The 18,804-nt window shown below is 41.5% G+C and overlaps 2 protein-coding genes across 2 annotated transcripts in view; one reads left to right on the plus strand and one right to left on the minus strand.

Annotated features, from left to right (window-relative positions):
* LOC124616218 (probable 39S ribosomal protein L45, mitochondrial) overlaps positions 1-13,877 on the minus strand; it is a 101,715-nt gene extending 87,838 nt beyond the window's left edge. Inside the window, exons 1-2 of the mRNA XM_047144523.1 lie at positions 13,764-13,877; positions 13,607-13,673 (exon numbers count right to left, since the gene is read on the minus strand). Of these exons, the coding sequence (XP_047000479.1) occupies positions 13,607-13,660 (54 nt within the window). The 5' untranslated portion in view covers positions 13,661-13,673; positions 13,764-13,877. The remainder of the gene's footprint in view (positions 1-13,606; positions 13,674-13,763) is intronic.
* LOC124616207 (protein krasavietz) overlaps positions 13,767-18,804 on the plus strand; it is a 60,556-nt gene continuing 55,518 nt past the window's right edge. Inside the window, exons 1-3 of the mRNA XM_047144514.1 lie at positions 13,767-13,918; positions 14,320-14,391; positions 15,606-15,782. Of these exons, the coding sequence (XP_047000470.1) occupies positions 14,331-14,391; positions 15,606-15,782 (238 nt within the window). The 5' untranslated portion in view covers positions 13,767-13,918; positions 14,320-14,330. The remainder of the gene's footprint in view (positions 13,919-14,319; positions 14,392-15,605; positions 15,783-18,804) is intronic.

Raw genomic sequence — 18,804 nt, forward strand, 5'->3', positions numbered from 1 at the left:
CTATGGGACTCGGGGCAAGTAAGGCTAGCAACCTGCTTCCCTGCTACTTTAAATATGATGTTGGCAACAATCAGAGCAAAATGCCTCGGACCTTTGGAAGTGACAGAGTCCCACCTCTAATTGACAAACCAGGGACTCTTAAGATACGACTCGGCAAACGAATGGTAACGAGATGGGGAGCTATTAACATCAATGGGGGCTACTCTGGGAAGAAGGTGGAGTTGGCAGAGGCTGCAAGAAAGATGGGGTTGGATGTTTTTGTGGTGTCACCGCCAGACACTACACTTGCTAGGTGGTAGCTTAAATCGGCCGCGGTCCATTTAGTACATGTCGGACCCGCGTGTCGCCACTGTGTGATTGCAGACCAAGTGCCACCAAAAGGCAGGTCTCGAGATACGGGATAGCACTCGCCCCAGTTGTACGACGACATTGTTGGCGACTATACGGACGAAGCCTTTGCTCTCATTTTCCGAGAGACAGTTAGAATAGCCTTCAGCTAAGTCCATGGCTACGACCTAGCAAGGCGCCATTAGCCTTACATAGTTTGATAGTTATCGTATGAAATGTCTCATCAAGAACGTTGTAAACCAACAAAGAATAAAAGTTAAGTATTCGTGAAGCTGCATACTTTTCTTATTAGAATTCACTACTTATCCTGTTCCAGAATTCACGCCAGTCGGCGTGTGTGTACGCGTGCCTTTCTTTCGGCTACCCGTCACTGTGGACTGGCTGCCTTGTCAGTCCACTACATTGGCGACGAGGATGGGATCCGAACCCACGCGTGCAAAGCACAGAAATTCATTCGCTGGTCTATTTTCCTCTCGCAGTACCGCTACGATATCTTGTATCGGTCCACTGCTAAGCACAGAAACGCCGATGCGTTGTCCCATTTGCCTGTTGCTGCGGATAAAGCATTCGATTCTTCCGAACTTGCTTGCATGTTCATTGATTCGGAAACCGATGAAGTGGTCGAATTGTTTCCGATTGATTTTCGTCGTGTAGCTACAGCCACAGCTGCTGACCCTGTCCTTGCTACTGTTTTGCGTTTTGTTGCTACGCAATGGCCTTTGTCAAAGTCTCGGATCGAGGATCCGTTGGTTCGCCGATTTTTTGCTCACAAGGAGAGACTTTTTGTTCGACGTGGTGTTTTGTTGTTGCGTTCTGATAATGATCAGTCCAGAGTCGTGGTCCCACGTTCGTTACAGTCCTCTGTTTTACGGCTTCTTCACCAAGGACATTGGGGTATAGTGCGAACGAAACAACTTGCTCGTCAACACTGTACTTGGTTCGGAATCGATGCTGCGATTATGAATATGTGTTCCTTTTGCATGGCGTGTGCCGAACAACAATCTGCACCGCCGCGGAAAGTCTTTGCATGGCCAAAAGCCACTTCCCCTTGGCAACGCTTGCACATCGATTTTGCTGGTCCATTCTGGAATGCTCGATGGTTGGTTCTAGTAGATGCCTTCAGTAATTTTCCTTTTGTTGTCCGGATGTCTTCCACGACGTCAACTGCCACCATCCAAGCGTTGTCTGCTATCTTTTGCATTGAAGGTCTTCCGCAGACTATTGTTTCCGATAATGGCCCACAATTCATGTCCGCAGAATTCAGGCATTCTGCCAGGCCAATGGTATTCAACATCTGACATCCGCGCCGTTTTCGCCTCAGTCAAACGGTGCCGCTGACCGATTGGTCCGGACTTTCAAGTCACAGATGTTGAAATTGAAAGAGTCACATTCTCGGGAGGACGCCTTGTTGCTCTTTTTGTCATCGTATCGCTCTCAGCCCCGAGATGGTCGCTCGCCGGCTGAGTTGCTCCACGGTCGTCCTCATCGAACCTTGATGTCTTTGCTGCACCCGCCGCATCAGGTTCCTGTGCAGCGGCAGACTCCTGCTTTTGCTCCAGGCGACGTTGTATTTTATCGCAACTATCGGGGTTCACGGCGTTGGCTCGCAGGGCGAATTCTTCGCTGCCTCGGCCGCGCGATGTATTTGGTTTTGGGGGCCTCTGGTGAGGTGCGTCGGCATCTCAATCAGCTGCGCCTCTGTCGTCGCACGGGTTCTGCCGCTCCCCGTCTGCTTTCAGCGACAGTGCCGTCCGGTCAGCGCCCTGGGGACCCATCTACTGGCTCGCCTCATCCCCAGGTGTTACCGACGATGCCTTCCATTTTGCCCCATGGCGACGCGCCGCAGCAGCCGCCGCCGCCGCCGCCGCCTGTTCTCCAGCCGGCGCCGCCCGCAGTGGACGCTTCGCTGCAGCCGCCAAGCGCCTCCCTGGGTCACGCGCCGCCGATCGCTTTCCGGGACCAGCTGTCCTCCGCCATGGAACTCTTGCCCGCTCCAGACCACATGACGTCATCGCGTGTGGGGTACCCCGACACAATGGAGGTCGACCCTTTGGCCCCTCCTGTCTCTTTACGGGCGCATACACCGCATGTTGACGTGCACCCTGGACTAGGTTTTCAGGCGTTTCCTAGATCCCCTTGGACTGAATGGCTGGGTGCGGGTGGCACAGCCTCGCCTGTTGTTAGGCTCCCCACCTCATCGCATACGTCAACATGGGGTCCTCCCCACGGCGGGCGGAAGCCTTATAACACGACCGTTCGCCGATTTGCGGGGGAGGAATGTGGTGTCACTGCCAGACACCACACTTGCTAGGTGGTAGCTTAAATCGGCCGCGGTCCATTTAGTACATGTCGGACCCGCGTGTCGCCACTGTGTGATCGCAGACCGAGCGCCACCACAAGGCAGGTCTCGAGATACGGGATAGTTGTACGAAGATATTGCTAGCGACTATACGGACGAAGCCTTTGCTCTCATTTGCCGAGAGACAGTTAGAATAGCCTTCAGCTAAGTCCATGGCTACGACCTAGCAAGGCGCCATTAGCCTTACATAGTTTGATAGTTATCGTATGAAATGTCTCATCAAGAACGTTGTAAACCAACAAAGAATAAAAGTTAAGTATTCGTGGAGCTGCATACTTTTCTTATTAGAATTCACTACTTATCCTGTTCCAGAATTCACGCCAGTCGGCGTGTGTGTACGCGTGCCTTTCTTTCGGCTACCCGTCACTGTGGACTGGCTGCCTTGTCAGTCCACTACAGTTTTAGCTGTTAGTGACATTCGGGTAAGGGGTGAGAAAGAAGAGGAAGTGGGAGAATACAAGGTTTACCTGTCAGGAGTCAAAGCAGGAATAGCACAAGGGGGTGTAGGGCTTTACATCAGAAAAGAAATGGAACCCAGCGTAGTTGCAATAAGGTATGTAAACGAACGACTGATGTGGATAGATTTAACAGTGTCTAGCAAGAAAATTAGGATTGTGTCAGTATATTCGCATTGTGAAGGGACAGATCAAGATTAGATGGATAGTTTTTATGAGGCACTCAGTGATGTAGTTGTTAAAGGACAAGGACAGAGTTCTGCTCATGGGTGATTTTAACGCCAGGATTGGAAATCGAACAGAAGGGTATGAAAAGGTTATGGGTAAATTTGGAGAGGATATGGAGGCCAACAGGAACGGGAAACAACTGTTGGATTTCTGTGCCAGTATGGGCTTAGTAATCACAAACTCCTTTTTTAAACATAAGAACATTCACCGGTATACTTGGGAAGGCAGGGGAACCAGATCTGTCATTGACTATATAATAACAGATCAGGAATTCAGGAAGGCTGTGAGGGACACACGTGTATTCTGGGGATTCTTTGATGACACTGATCATTATTTAATCTGCAGTGAAATTGGGATTGTGAGGCCGAAAGTGCAGGAGGTCAGGTCCATATGTAGGAGGATAAGAGTGGAGAAACTTCAGGATAAGGAAATCAGGCACAAGTACATAACAGTGATCTTTGGAAAAGGAATGGACAAGGTACAGGGACACAGTACTAGAAGTGGCTAAAGAATGTCTTGGAACAGTAGTGTGTAAAAGTAGGATGAAGCAAACAGCTTGGTGGAATGACACAGTCAAGGCAGCCTGTAAAAGGAAAAAGAAGGCGTATCAAAAATGGCTACATACTAGAACTCAGGTAGACAGAGAAAGTTATGTTGAAGAAAGAAACAAAGCCAAACAGATAATTGCAGCATCCAAGAAGAAATCTTGGGAAGACTTTGGAAACAGGTTGGAGACATTGGGTCAAGCTGCTGGAAAACCATTCTGGAGTGTAATTAGCAGTCTTCGAAAGGGAGGTAAGAAGGAAATGACAAGTATTTTGGACAGGTCAGGAAAACTGCTGGTGAATCCTGTGGATGCCTTGGGCAGATGGAGGGAATATTTTGAAGAGCTGCTCAATGTAGGTGAAAATACGATCAGTAATGTTTCAGATTTCGAGGTAGAATGGTATAGGAATGATGATGGCAATATGATCACATTTGAGGAAGTGGAGAAAATGGTCAATAGATTGCAGTGCAATAAAGCAGCTAGGGTGGATGAAATTAAGTCGGAACTCATCAAATACAGTGGAATGTCAGGTCTTAAATGGCTACACAGGATAATTGAAATGGCCTGGGAATCGGGACAGGTTCCATCAGACTGGACAAAAGCAGTAATCACACCAATCATTAAACAAGGAAACAGAAAAAATTGTAACAACTACAGAGGTATCTCTTTAATCAGCGTTGTGGGTAAAATCTTCTCAGGTATTGTTGAAAGGAAAGTGCGAGTAGTAGTTGAGGACCAATTGGATGAAAATCAGTGTGGGTTTAGGCCTCTTAGAGGTTGTCAGGACCAGATCTTTAGCTTATGGCAAATAATGGAGAAGTGTTATGAGTGGAACAGGGAATTGTATCTATGCTTTATAGATCTAGAAAAGGCATATGACCGGGTTCCTAGGAGGAAGTTATTGTCTGTTCTACGAGATTATGGAATAGGAGGCAAACTTTTGCAAGCAATTAAAGGTCTTTACATGGATAGCCAGGCAGCAGTCAGAGTTGAAAGTAAATTGAGTTCATGGTTCAGAATAGTTTCAGGGGTAAGACAATTGCAACCTGTCTCCTCTGTTGTTCATATTATTTATGGATCATATGTTGAAAACAATAGACTGGCTGGGTGAGATTAAGATATGTGAACACAAAATAAGCAGTCTTGCATATGCGGATGACTTAGTTGTAACGGCAGATTCGATTGAAAGTTTGCAAAGTAATATTTCAGAGCTAGATCAGAAATGTAAGGACTATGGTATGAAGATTAGCATCTCCAAAACGAAAGTAATGTCAGTGGGAAAGAAATATAAACGGATTGAGTGCCAAATAGGAGGAACAAAGTTAGAACAGGTGGACGGTTTCAAGTACTTAGGATGCATATTCTCACAGGATGGCAACATAGTGAAAGAACTGGAAGCGAGGTGTAGCAAAGCTAATGCAGTGAGCGCTCAGCTACGATGCACTCTCTTCTGCAAGAAGGAAGTCAGTACCAAGACTAAGTTATCTGTGCACCGTTCAATCTTTCGACCAACTTTGTTGTATGGGAGCGAAAGCTGGGTGGATTCAGGTTACCTTATCAACAAGGTTGAGGTTACGGATATGAAAGTAGCTAGGATGACTGCAGGTACTAGTAGATGGGAACAATGGCAGGAGAGTGTCCACAATGAGGAAATCAAAGAAAAACTGGGAATGAACTCTATAGATGTAGCAGTCAGGGTGAACAGCCTTAGATGGTGGGGTCATGTTACACACATGGGAAAAGCAAGGTTACCCAAGAGACTCATGGGTTCAGCAGTAGAGGATAGGAGGAGTCGGGGCAGACCAAGGAGAAGGTACCTGGATTCGGTTAAGAATAATTTTGAAGTAATAGGTTTAACATCAGAAGAGGCACCAATGTTAGCACTGAATAGGGGATCATGGAGGAATTTTATAAGGAGGCTATGCTCCACACTGAACGCTGAAAGGCATAATCGGTCTTAAATGATGATGATGATGATGATGATGATGATGATGATGATGTTGCACAATGTGGACTTTTCTGCTATGCTCCAACCACAGCAGCAGCCACTTTAATATATGCACACTATAAACGTAGTGTTGAAAAGACATGGTCTACTCAATGACATAAAATTCCCAAAACGTTCATCACAATTCTACCACCTTACAAGCCACTCATGCATCAAGAGCATTATTGCATGAAAGGCTCAAATGCTTCCCTTGATTTTGTTTGTAGAAACTGTAAGCCATGGAAAAATAAAGGTACATGTAAATTCCATCTGTGAAACAATAGATTTAAAAGTCTGCTTCAGCGTCCATTTCACTGAAAATAATCTAAATACTTTAGGATTAAGTGAGACAACTCCCCAAAAAGCAGAAGTGTTGAGCTGGCGATAGGCACACACTAAAGAAAGAAAACTTGGTAACTTTTGGAATTACCCTTTGACGAGCTACAGTAAACACACACACACACACACACACACACACACACACACACACACCAGCATGCGTGCAAGCATGTACCTGGATCCTCACATGGTGCAGGTTAGACTAGCAGTGCCAAAGATATTTTTCTGCGTGTGGACTGGTCGAGGTGGGTATAATATCAAATGGAGTGGGTAGATGGAGAACGAGGCAGGAATCAAGGAGAGGGATTGTGGATTTGTGGAAGTGACTCGGAGAGAGGCAGCCAGTTTGCTGACTAAGAATGTGGGAGGGAAGGGCAGCAGGTATAGGCTGGCACGGCTGTAGCAGCCAATGAAAAGCAACATACACTGAAGACGACATGGGGAGAGTTATTGGGAGGGGAAGACACGATAGAGGAGGGTAAACTGTTGCATGGAAGGTGTAGTGGGTTATCTGAGACTGAGGTCAGGATGATTGCCAAAGCAGAGGATGTGTTGTGAGGATACTCCCATGTGTACAGTTCAGAGAAGGGGAGGGGAGGATCCAGATGGTTCAGTTTATGAAGCAGCCACTGAAATTGAGCATGTTCTCAGCTGCATGTTGTGCCATCAGGTGGTCAACTTTGTTCTTAACAACAGTTTGGCAATGGCCATTCATCCTGGTGGACAGCTGGTTGGTAGTAACACTAACATACAAGGATGTGCAGCGTTTGCAGCAGAATCGGTTTATGACATGGCTGCTTTCACAGGTAGTCCGGCCTCTGATTAGGTGGGATAAGCCTGTTACAGGACTGGAGGAGGAGGAGGAGGAGGAGATCAGTGTTTAACGTCCTGTCGACAATGAGTTCATTAGAGACAGAGCACAAGCTTAGATTAGGGAATGATGGAGAAGGAAACCGGCTGTTCCCTTTCAAAGGAACAATCCCGGCATTTGCCTGAAACGATTTAGGGAAATCACGGAAAACCTAAATCTGGATGACCGGAGATGAGTTTGAACCATCGTTCTCCTGAATACAGGACTGGAGTAAGAGGTGCTGGGTGGGTGGACTTGCACCTTGCTCTGCCACAGTGATATGATTCCTGTGGCCAGGGGTTGGAAGTGGGTGTGGTGTAGGGGTGGACTAGGATGATGCGCAGGTTGGGTGGGCGATGGCACACCACTTTAGGAAGGATGAGAAGGATCTTGGGTAGGACGTCCCCTATTTTGGGGCAGGATGAGAGATAATCAAAGGTCTGGCAAAGGATATGGTTCAATTGTCCCAATCCAGGGTGATACTGAATGATGACAGGTACACTCCTTTGTAGCTGATTATCACCCTGGACTGGAACTACTCAACCACATCCTTTGCCAGGTTTTTGATTATTGTCATCCTGCCCTGAAACGATGGACATCATGCCAAGATCCTTGCTGCCCCTTCTAAACTGGTGTTCCATTGCCCACCAAATGCACACAATATTCTAGTCCATCCCTATGCCACTCCCAATCCCAACCCCTTGCCACAGGAATCATATCCCTGTGGCAGACCAAGGTGCAGGACCTGCCAAATCCAGCCACCTAGCCCAATCCATCCACCTAGCCCAATCCAGCCACCTAGCACCTGTCACAGACTTATCCTATCCCATCAGAGGCTGCTGCAAGCACAGCACAGACTTTCATGTTTTGTAGGCCTACCAATCAGCTGTCCACCAGGATGAATGGGCACGCCAAACTGTTGTCACGAACAAAGTTGTACATGCAAGGGTATACCATGCAGATGAGCACAATATGCTCAATTTCTATAGCTGTTCCACAACCTGAGGCATCTGTATCATTCCCTCTACAACCAGCCACTATGAACTATGCTGATCGGAGTTATCCTTACAATACATGCTCTGCTCCTGTAACTGTCCTGGCCTCACTCTCAGGTAACTAACTGTTCCTGCACCTTCCACCCCACGATTACTCCTCCTCCATCCTGTCACCCCTACTGATACATGTCCCCATGTTGTCTTCAGTGTGTGGTTCTTCCCATTGGCCGCTACAATCATGCCACCCCTCTGTACCACATTCCTAGCCAGCAAACTGGCCACCTCCCTCCGAGCCACTAGCTACCCATCCCCAGTCCCTCTCCCTGCCTCCTGCTTGCCTCTTGCTCTACCCATGCCACCCAGAGGTAAATGGAGAAGAATTGTTGTGGTGTGGTGAGCGGGAAGTTGGGAATGTGATTCTGACAAGAAGCATGTCCAGACAGGCTAGATGGTTAAGGATACTGTTCTAAAGATGCAGATAATTTGGGTTCAAGTCCCGATCAGGCAAATTTTCAACTGTAACTATTGCACTGCTCCCATGCCCTGTGCGGCTGGAAGTATTATTTTCTTCCCATTTATTTCCCATCCTGTTTACTTCCCATTCCTTTCACCCCAATTATTCATGTGTATGCCTCAGCTGCTTCATGACAAGTGGTGTCTGCTCTGTCGAACATGCCCAACAGAACCGACACCAGCCATATCGATGGTGTTATGGGAATCATGGCTGTCTGATGAAAAAGTTTCAGTATGGACACGGGTCCAACATCAAACTCCTATGGGAATCAGACACCTGTGAGCAGGAGGTACATGGGTGGGGACTGTCACGGTACAGTGAGTGGTAAGCTGGGAATTTGGGCCAGATGGGAAGTGCATCTGGATGGCCACGGCAGTTAAGACAACTGTTCTAGGGAAGCAGAAAGTTTGGGTTCAAACCCTGGTCTGGCACAAATTTTCAACTCTTGCCATTGCATTGCCGCAATACACTGTGCAGCTGGAAGTCAATATTTCCTCCCCATCTCTTTCCCTTCCTGTTTCCTTTCCATTCCTTTCACCCCAATTATTCATGCTCAATATCAACTTAGAAATATTGAGAATAGTCTCAGATGGCAAACTAGTGCAGAAATGTTACTATTAAAATGAAGAGTTCATGAAGGACAACTCAAAATCTAAGCAAGAGAGAACACGTATTTAGGATGTTATAATTTTTTATTAAAAAAGAAATCAGCTGTGTGTAAATTGTGTATTCAGTACATTAATGATATTTTAAGAAAAACTGTACAAAAATGTTTCTGTTTTGACAAGTCTCCCATACACTGAGTCAATGACATGAAATTATATGTTATGAGACAGTAAACGTCTATTCAGATTTCAGTATGGGATGCTTTTTCTGTCCTAACAATGAAAGGCTTCTTTTTTTAATTTGACAGGAAAACCAATCCTCTGTGCTTTTTTTCTCCTGTTGTTGCTGCACACTATGCATACAGATTGGTTATACCTAAATTCTATTTTTTACATTTTTTGTCAGCTGTATCAATATTTTTTATGCGGTGGCTATGATTCCTTTCATATGTAGTGACTCTCGTTATGTTTACAATTAGGAACAGGCTTCCAGTCATGCTCTTTTAGCAGTATTATTTGGCCCTTATTACATGTCATCATGTGCCATCAGTCTTGCTATCCATTAATTAATGCCTATGCAGAAAATCCCTCCAACTAAGTTACTTTCTACCATTTCACAGCATGAGGAGTCTGAAACTACATTAAATAAGCACTAATCAACCCGAGAAGGCTCTTTGTATTAATAAAAAAAAAATTTCAATGATTACTAGATGTATATGATGGGAGGTAGCGGGATGAAGGGTACCTTATGGCACACAATGCAATACTGCCATGCTATCAATTCTAATAAATTAAGGGACCATAATTATTTTCAGGAGGCAAATGTATAATACTGTCAGCAAACACATATAAAAGTAAAAGTTATACACTTCCTATCTTTTGGCACTAATAGTTCCTTCCTAGGGGAGGAAAGACATGTCCATAGTTGGTCCCTCTCACCTTGGAGTGTAACTGACTTGCCCTCCCTTTTAAACCTTCCACAACCTGTTCCTCTCTCCTCTCTGAGTTCCTAAAGCTAGAAAGTGTATCACTTCCACTTTTACACTTGTCTATCTGCAGTACTACACATTTCATCTATTGAAGGTAGTACTGGCTAGCAATGCTGTCCCACAATTTATTAATCTTCTTGAATGAACTCTCCTTTGATGCAATGTACTATCAGCTCTATCTGTTACATGCACTTTGGAATCAACATCCAACATTTACCTTTTATTAAATGACAAAGAGTATTTAGTGACACCTATTTTCTTATCAAGTATTCGTACATATTCAACATTTAACTTTTATTTAAATGACAGCGAGCATTTAGTGATACATATTTTCTTATCAAGTATTCATAGTTAGTCAGTAAATTGCACATTCCACAGATAATTTGCACAATTTATGTCTAAATCATATGGAATGTGTCAGGTAACAGGCTATATTTACATGACTGATGTGTGTGTATGGCCACATGCAGGTCATTTACAAATCACTAAATATCACAGAGACTTAAATGACACAAAGAAAAAATGCTGAAAGTCTCAGAAACATGTTATAAATGAAAATGCATCCCCATATGGATCATCGCTCACTGCTCTAGGTCATTTACAAATTACTAAATATCACAGAGACTAAAATGACACAAAAGAAAAAATGCCAAAACTTACAGAAACAAGTTATACATCAGTAGAAGACAATGCATCCCCACATGGACCATCACTCATTGTTGCCTATCACCAGTAAATGGCAATTGAAGCTTAAGACCTGGGATTAAACATTATAAGAGAGATAGAGCAAACCAGCAATGCCAGAGAGGTCATAGGATGAGACAGTCTCACCTGACAAGTGAGTCTTTCATCCTGGGGTCTGAGTGATCTATTTTTCCTTTCTAATCTTCTCCAACCTTTCCTTCTTCCTCACTGGGCAAGGAAGTATTAGTTCCAAAAGCTAAGATAGTATCATCTACGTTTAGGTAAATACTTCGCCTCTTGAAGGTAAGTACTGATCACCACTGCAAGTCCTTCAGCATTTCTGTGATGTTCTCCTGGAAGTCGAGCAAACCTGCAACCATTCATGCTAATCTTTTTCATATACATTCATTGGGCCCTGCAGTCCTATTTGGTATGGGCCTCATGCACTTGTGCAGTGGTCTAGTTGGGCCCAGCAAATGTTTTGTAACCAGTCTTCTTTGTAGACTGCTTGTATTTTTGCTGCACAGTACCAATGAACCAAATTTTGCCACATGCTTTACATACGACTGCACTCAAGTGATCATTCGAGCTTGTATTCCCAAGTATTATTCTACTAAGTATTTGTATCAATTGACTGACTGTAAAGTTACTACAGTCTTGTGTTTTGTGAAGTGATAAATTTTACATTTTTGAACATTTAAATCAAGTTGCCAATCATTGTGCCACTCTGAAATCTTATCAAGATCTGACCAAATATTTATGCAGCTTTTCTCACACACTACTTCGTTCAGTATAATTGCATCATATTCAAAATGTCTGATGTTGCTATTAATATTGTCTGTCATTTCATTAATATACAACATAAATATCAAAGATTCCAACACACATCCGTGGAGAATGCCTGAAGTCTCTTCTGCATCTGTCAATGACTCTCCATCCTCGATAACATGCTGGATCTTTCCTCCAAGAAATCCTCGATACACTCAAAAATTTCATTTGATACTCCACATCATCACACTTTCAGTTAATTGGCACTGGAGTGGTACTAAGTTAATTCTTTTTGAGTGTCAAGAGATACTGCATCTACAAAATTCCCTTGATCCACGTGTGAAAAGTAAGAGCAAGGTTGCACATGGCCACTGTATTTGGTATCCATGCTGGATGGCATGGAGGTGGTAATTCCGTTCGAGATACCTCTGTGTTCAGAATATGTTCTAAGATTCTACAATAGACAAATATCTCTCTCTCTCTCTCTCTCTCTCTCTCTCTCTCATGCTTCTCTTCCCAGTCTATCCTTATCTGTGAGTTGATGACTGACGTACCTACCACTTATTTTATTTCTGGCAGCTCATTATTAATTTCCATGCAATTTTATCCTTTGTCTCCCCTTGTTCTAAAGTATTCCTTTTCTTAAATAGTTCTAATAGTTCCCCATTCCTTTGCTCATTCACTCCAGTAAGAGACTACCTTAATGCTAAAGATGTTACCCATTTCTACTTATGGTTTTCAGAGTATCACACTTTTGTCTGAACTGATGTCTGCAGAATAACTTTCTTAATATGTATCCAGTGTTTTGTATAATCCACTGTCCAGTACTGTTACAATCTTGTGAGTTACCACAGGCACTAGCATCCCATGATAAATTAGTTCTACTGCCACAGATGAAAATTATACAGCGCACAAATATTTCGCTACAGCTGTCACACAAAAGAGAATTCTGTAACGTAAAATAAATAGGCTAAAACTACCACAGCAATGGATTGAAATGACACTCAAGAGACATTTTCTTACTGCCACCATGTGTATATTTCTCCCTAGTTAGGGCCTTAACGCTTTTTCACACATGAAAATAATGGAATCTTGATACAAAGTAAAATATGCAGCATTTGATACATGATGGTTCTGTAATGCAATTCAGGATTCATATTATCTACAGAGCAGCAACTAGATCTAAAATGTAGGCCTACTTGATGTGTTGGAATTACTTGGTTATTGTCTGTTTTATGAACAGCATTTCGTAAGCCATGTTGTACTTTCTCGACACTAAGCTCCTGGTGGCGTTTATGCAAGTGCTTTACGTTGCAGTTACGATTTTTTTCAAAAAAATCTCTCTCTCTCTCTCTCCCCCTCCGCCTTCAAGACTTGCACGCGATCCTATTTATTTGTCATTACTTTCGTAAATAGCAGTAACAGTTAGTCAGAGTTTCGCACTAGTTAATTCTTAAGGGAAATATGAAATACAAGCAACACATCGGTATCAGCGATGCAACGATTCTGTTTGTTTATTCAACAAGCACTCCATCTAATGATAGATGGTGTCATGAACCTCTTTACGATTTCCCAATCGTTGTAATATTTAAGAAGTCTTTTGGTCAGGTTTATAGCTTGAAAGGAAAGAAGGGAAATACGTAAATGATATTATGCTTTTACGGTTAAGTAAAAAAAATAAACATGTTCTTACAAACTCACTTTCATTCATATACACTGCATAACCAAATGAAAAACGTCATTTTTTTTATTGTTTATTCTTTGCTGTCACATTTAGTGCCATACCCTACATCTATTGTTTCAGTTTCTTAGGTTAAGTCAGGAATTATCTAAAATTATACAGACAAATTGATTTTTCCTATAACTATCGTAAGTTTCGCGTCGCTATATTTCTATTTAAATCAGGCGGTTTGATGCTGCATCCAAAAATTTTCTAACCTGCAGAAATCGTAGTCGACTGATCCGCGAACTCAAGCCACTCGCCACCGCCATTTCGCATTCCTTCCTATAAGTGATAAAGGAATATTACACCTGTCATTTCTTATTTTTTTAATTTTCGTGCATTCTCATAAGCAATCGTGTAATAAATACTTACCTCAAGTATTTCTTTGCTGATCTCCGATCTTTGCAAATTATCAGTTAATTTGACTAGTATTTAGTTCCGCCTCTATCGTCACACGTTGCTCAATACTCTCTGAACATCAAAGGCCTCACGAGGGGTTTGGTGCTGCAAGTTTAACAAGTAATTTTGTAAGTATTTTGAAGATCATGTAATTTAAGCATCTCTCACTTTTTCTTACGGTGGCAGACGTTTGATGTGCATTAGAAATAAGTGTAATTTTGGAATTGTCAAGAATATTTAAAAAGTTAACCTTGATACAAACTCATTAGTCATTCGACATAGTTTGTAAGTATTTAAAATGTGTGTTTTATTTTGGTTTATTCTAGTGATATGTTGAATTTCCCTAGCATCTCGTACATATCACTTCTTCAGTGAAGTTATAAGATCCATGCTACCGTAAGTTATTGTCGAATGAATCTGTCTAACAAACCCATAACGACGGCTTTCGGATGTAGACAGATGTTTATCTTAGTTAAAGCTTTCGAACACTGGAAGTAATTTCTAATGTAACTATTTTCTTTAATTTCAGCCAGTTATTGTATGAGTCAAAAAACAGAAAAGCCAGTACTGTCAGGGCAGCGAATCAAGACACGGAAAAGAGGTATGTCAAAATCCCGTCGTTACTAAGTGCCTCCTCAATAAAAATCGAAACACAACTATTCTAAAAAGTGTATCTCTAAGGTTTTGGGAGTTCCATTTTCGTATCAGTATGATGATACATGTAAAGTTAAATAACCAACTAGGAAGTTTTCCTTCATAAATCTTTTAACACATTTACGCATTATGCTTCGAGTAACATTGGGGTACTATTACAAAACCAGGAAACAGTTCAATTAAGGGACACCATGTGTGTTAACGGTATTGTAATAGAGGTGAGGAAACGTGGTATTTCGGCTGTACCTCTTATTGCACAACGTTACAGTTACATACAGAAATCCGCCGGAAGTTCATACCTACCACTGTTGTTAAGTTCACAGTGCAAGTTGGGTAAATACAATTCATAGCACCTCCAGATCGCCGTGTGTCAGTAAATACAATAATTTCAAGAAAAAAAAAATTCCATCCAGGTAGAAAAAGATTTCATCACTTTATCTGTACTGCTGTCGTACAACTTTTTAGTAGGTCATTTATAAGTATTGTATGTATCGTATTTGGACCTTTGTTTACATTCTGTAAAATGTTGGTTGTTGGACCCTTCTCCCACATAGAGCAGGTTTTATTTAAATGAGAATGCAAATTACATGGAAAAAATATATTACATGTCAAATGTGCGTACTGTATGTGTGTGTGTTCCTAAAATCTGATTCAGTACCATGCATTTTGTTGTACTTCATTTGTCCCTAATGACCTTGTTGACAGGATGCTAAACACGAATCTTCCTTCCTTTTTTCCCCCTCATGGAATGTACCAGGATGAATGTGTGTCTTTGTTAGTAAATAATATTAGATTGTATATACGTTGTTTTTTGAAAATCGGTCTCTTGTGACCCAAAAGAATTTCAGTTTCCAGCGTAATTCATTTTCATGGTTAGTTTCAGTGGCCTACATGAGGAGAAACTTAAATCATTGATATTCTATGAATGGGTGGAATTCTTGTATTTTTCCATACAAAATCATAAACATTAGACTTATTTGTTGAAGACTAAATTCATTTTTCATCACTGACCACACAGCGGGACCATGGCTTTTATAATAGTGTTGTTAAAATGTTAGACGAATTTTGAGTACTTTTAAGTAGCTTCTACTTACAAAATATTACTTTGTAATACATATAAATTGTTGTTGCACAGTATCACTGTTAACTTTTTGTTTCCAGATGAAAAAGAGAAATATGATCCAGCTGGGTTTAGAGACGCTATACTACAAGGGCTTAACAAAGCTGGGACTGACTTAGAAGCTGTTTCCAAATTTCTGGATACTGCCGGGTCTAAACTGGACTACAGACGTTATGGGGAAGCATTGTTTGATATCCTCATAGCTGGAGGTCTTTTAGGTAAATATTTCTTGTGAAGACAAAATCAAATTTATATTATTGCACAGAAGATTGTATACTTTTTAGTTGTTTTGAAGTAGTTTATCACTTTATTATGGGTAGCTAAACCATTTACTATTACCTGAAATTAATAAAGTAATTTATCTAAACATTTGTGCAATACAGAAGTGTCTAATTAAGATAGTGATACATAAACTCCTCCATCACAACTATAAAATCCAATATTGGGAAGTTCACTTTACTTATATTGGTCAAACCAACCCCACGATAATGAGAACCCACAACTAGCAGAACTATGTATATTAAGAATTATTTATTAATAATATTGTCATCAGTGACAATTTTTTATTTTTTTAAAGTGCTGTCCAATGTGATTCAGAGCTGGAGCTCCATTTTCAAGGACTTTGTGGCTGTAATGGGCATTACATCCACTTCAGTTTTTTACCTAATAGTGACAGAATGACTTAGCTGTTAGATTTAATGAGAGTTGCTGTGAGAAAATTATAGATGGGATTTACTATTTCTGTTTGCATAATAGTAAATCCAGTCCACCATCGTATCACTGTAATACAGGTTGTTTATGCAACATTTGAGTCATGTATTACTATCTTAAACATGTTAAATAGTTTCAAAATGTGAGTGCACATATGGAAGTTTTTCACCACGCAGAAGATGAAAGTTTATGTGGTCAGTAATGTGATACTAGACTTCACGTCTCATATTCCTCTAGAATTTTCTCATTAATTCCACCTGAGGTGCAGTTTACCCCATTAAATATAATAACTGTTTTGTTCTCTTAATATTAGGTACAAAATTGAACCAGATTCACTGCCCATTAAAGCCATACAGTCCTTGAAAATGAAGTTGTGGCTTTGAATTGTGTTGGACTGCAAGTAAAAAAAAAATAAATAAATAAAAATTGTTACTGATGGCAGAATATTATTAGCTTGTTGATAATCCATAACATGGAAATCAGTCACAGACAGCCGTCGACTTAAGCTCTTGTTAATAATGTAGCAGAACTGTTATCGAAACCTAACAAGACCAAAATAGCTACTCCACAATACCTAGAACTCTAAGCTCCTAACTTTGAACTTGAGTTAGCAACACAAACTGCAAAATCATAAGAAACCCTCTCCAATATGTATTTCAATACCTGCATATCAAGGAAAAACACACACACACACACACACACACACACACACACACACACACACACACATTCCTCTTCCACCCCCACCCCCAACCTTCCCCTCGCACATAGCAGCGACAAAAGAATGAGTAGTAAATCACGTTAAGATCCATATGTAGTACCAAATGAAATTTGCACGAAAAACTTTCGAACCATTAGGAATGCAATGAACTATGAATTAGAGATGGGCAAACTCGTTCATCCTTGGGAACTAGTTCACTGCTGATCGTTCTTTTTTGGGAACTGTTCACTTTTACTCATTCACCGTTCATTTGTGCTTGGTATATGGTTCTTAAGAAAAACTGAAAACTAGTAGTGTAGGTGACTGAAGGATGGAGGGCACAAAGAGGGGGCACTTGCCTCCCCACCTGGAGTATGAGCAGATACAACAAACAAACATGTAATAATTAGGCAGTGAAGAAATAACTAGCTAATGCAAGGAACAGTTGCGAAACAATCGATGACGATGTGTAGAGAGCTGGAGAAGAGAACATGGAAAATCTCACGTGACACTCATGTAGTTGTAAACCTGTTGGTGGCTGTTACCCAACTTAATAGACCACAAGTGTCTTGTATAAAATTCTTCATAGCTATGCTATGTTGTAAACCATAATCGTTTACACCCTATATATACTTCACGTTGTCTCTGAGTTCATAGGCGAAGTAGAGACTTTATGGAAGCATAAAATAAAATGTGGTTTTCTCATCATACTTGCATCACACGCTTAGTAAAAATTAGGTTTTTGTGTTGCATTATTAAAGTTAATGCAGCAATAGTAATAATAAAGTTCGCAGTAATAAAGTTTTTGATTTGAAAGCTCCTTCTGAACAAATGTTTGAGATAATAAGTAAATGCGATTTTATGGCAATCTATGTCTTTTCAAATGGAGAGGCATTGTTTTTCCTACTGAGCCAAAATGACCTACAACCCACTTCCCTCCTCCCCCCCCAAAGAAATCAAACTAGCAGGCAATGCAAATTAGAAACAACCAAACTTTAAAATAATTAGAGCCTTCCTAAATGTAATGTTTTGTATATGAAAGGTACATGAAAATCGCTTTATATAAATTTTCTTACACAAAAAATTAAGCAAATTATTGGAAGTTAGTTGCTAAATCAAGTCGATGAAACCAAAAAATATATAAATAACAAAAAAAAAAACTTGCCTTGTTGTAAGTATGTCTTCTGCTGTTCGATATAATGAAGTGAGCTGATATGCCCTTTTGTTACCTGAAAAGACGTACCTATTACATACGACATAATTTTTATGTAATTTACGTAACAATAAAATACTTTTTGATTACCGGTCGTGGACGCTGAATAGCCAGAACCAAGTGCAAGAACAGTTTGGAACACATGTAAAATGAGCGAGCGCAGTGAACGAAACGAACAACTGGATACTGAACTAACTAGGAGCAGTCTGCAGTGGAACTGAAACAGATGGTCATGCGAAGAACGATGAGTGCGGCCGAGGCAGACCGATACTGAGACGAGCACGCGACCGAGGCTGGAATGAGAACTGCCGAAGTGACCGCCGCGATTGAAGTTAACTACTGATCTATGAACTGATCATTCCTCGTTCCCAGGAACTATAAGTAGACCGCCGCGACCGAAGTGAACTACGAACCGATCGTTCCTTGGAATTCGTTCCTCGGTCCTTTTGTTCATCTTCGTGAACCGTTCCTAAGCACCCGTTCGTTTGCAAACTACCCATCTCTACTATGAATATTAAAACCAAAATTAATCAGTAGCCAATAACAAACAACTTGAAAGTAAGTGACTGTCGGGCCAACAAAAATCCAATCTTCGAAAACATTGACACACAATACT

This window comes from Schistocerca americana, chromosome 1 (genome assembly GCF_021461395.2).
Source record: "Schistocerca americana isolate TAMUIC-IGC-003095 chromosome 1, iqSchAmer2.1, whole genome shotgun sequence".
Classification (NCBI taxonomy): domain Eukaryota; kingdom Metazoa; phylum Arthropoda; class Insecta; order Orthoptera; family Acrididae; genus Schistocerca; species Schistocerca americana.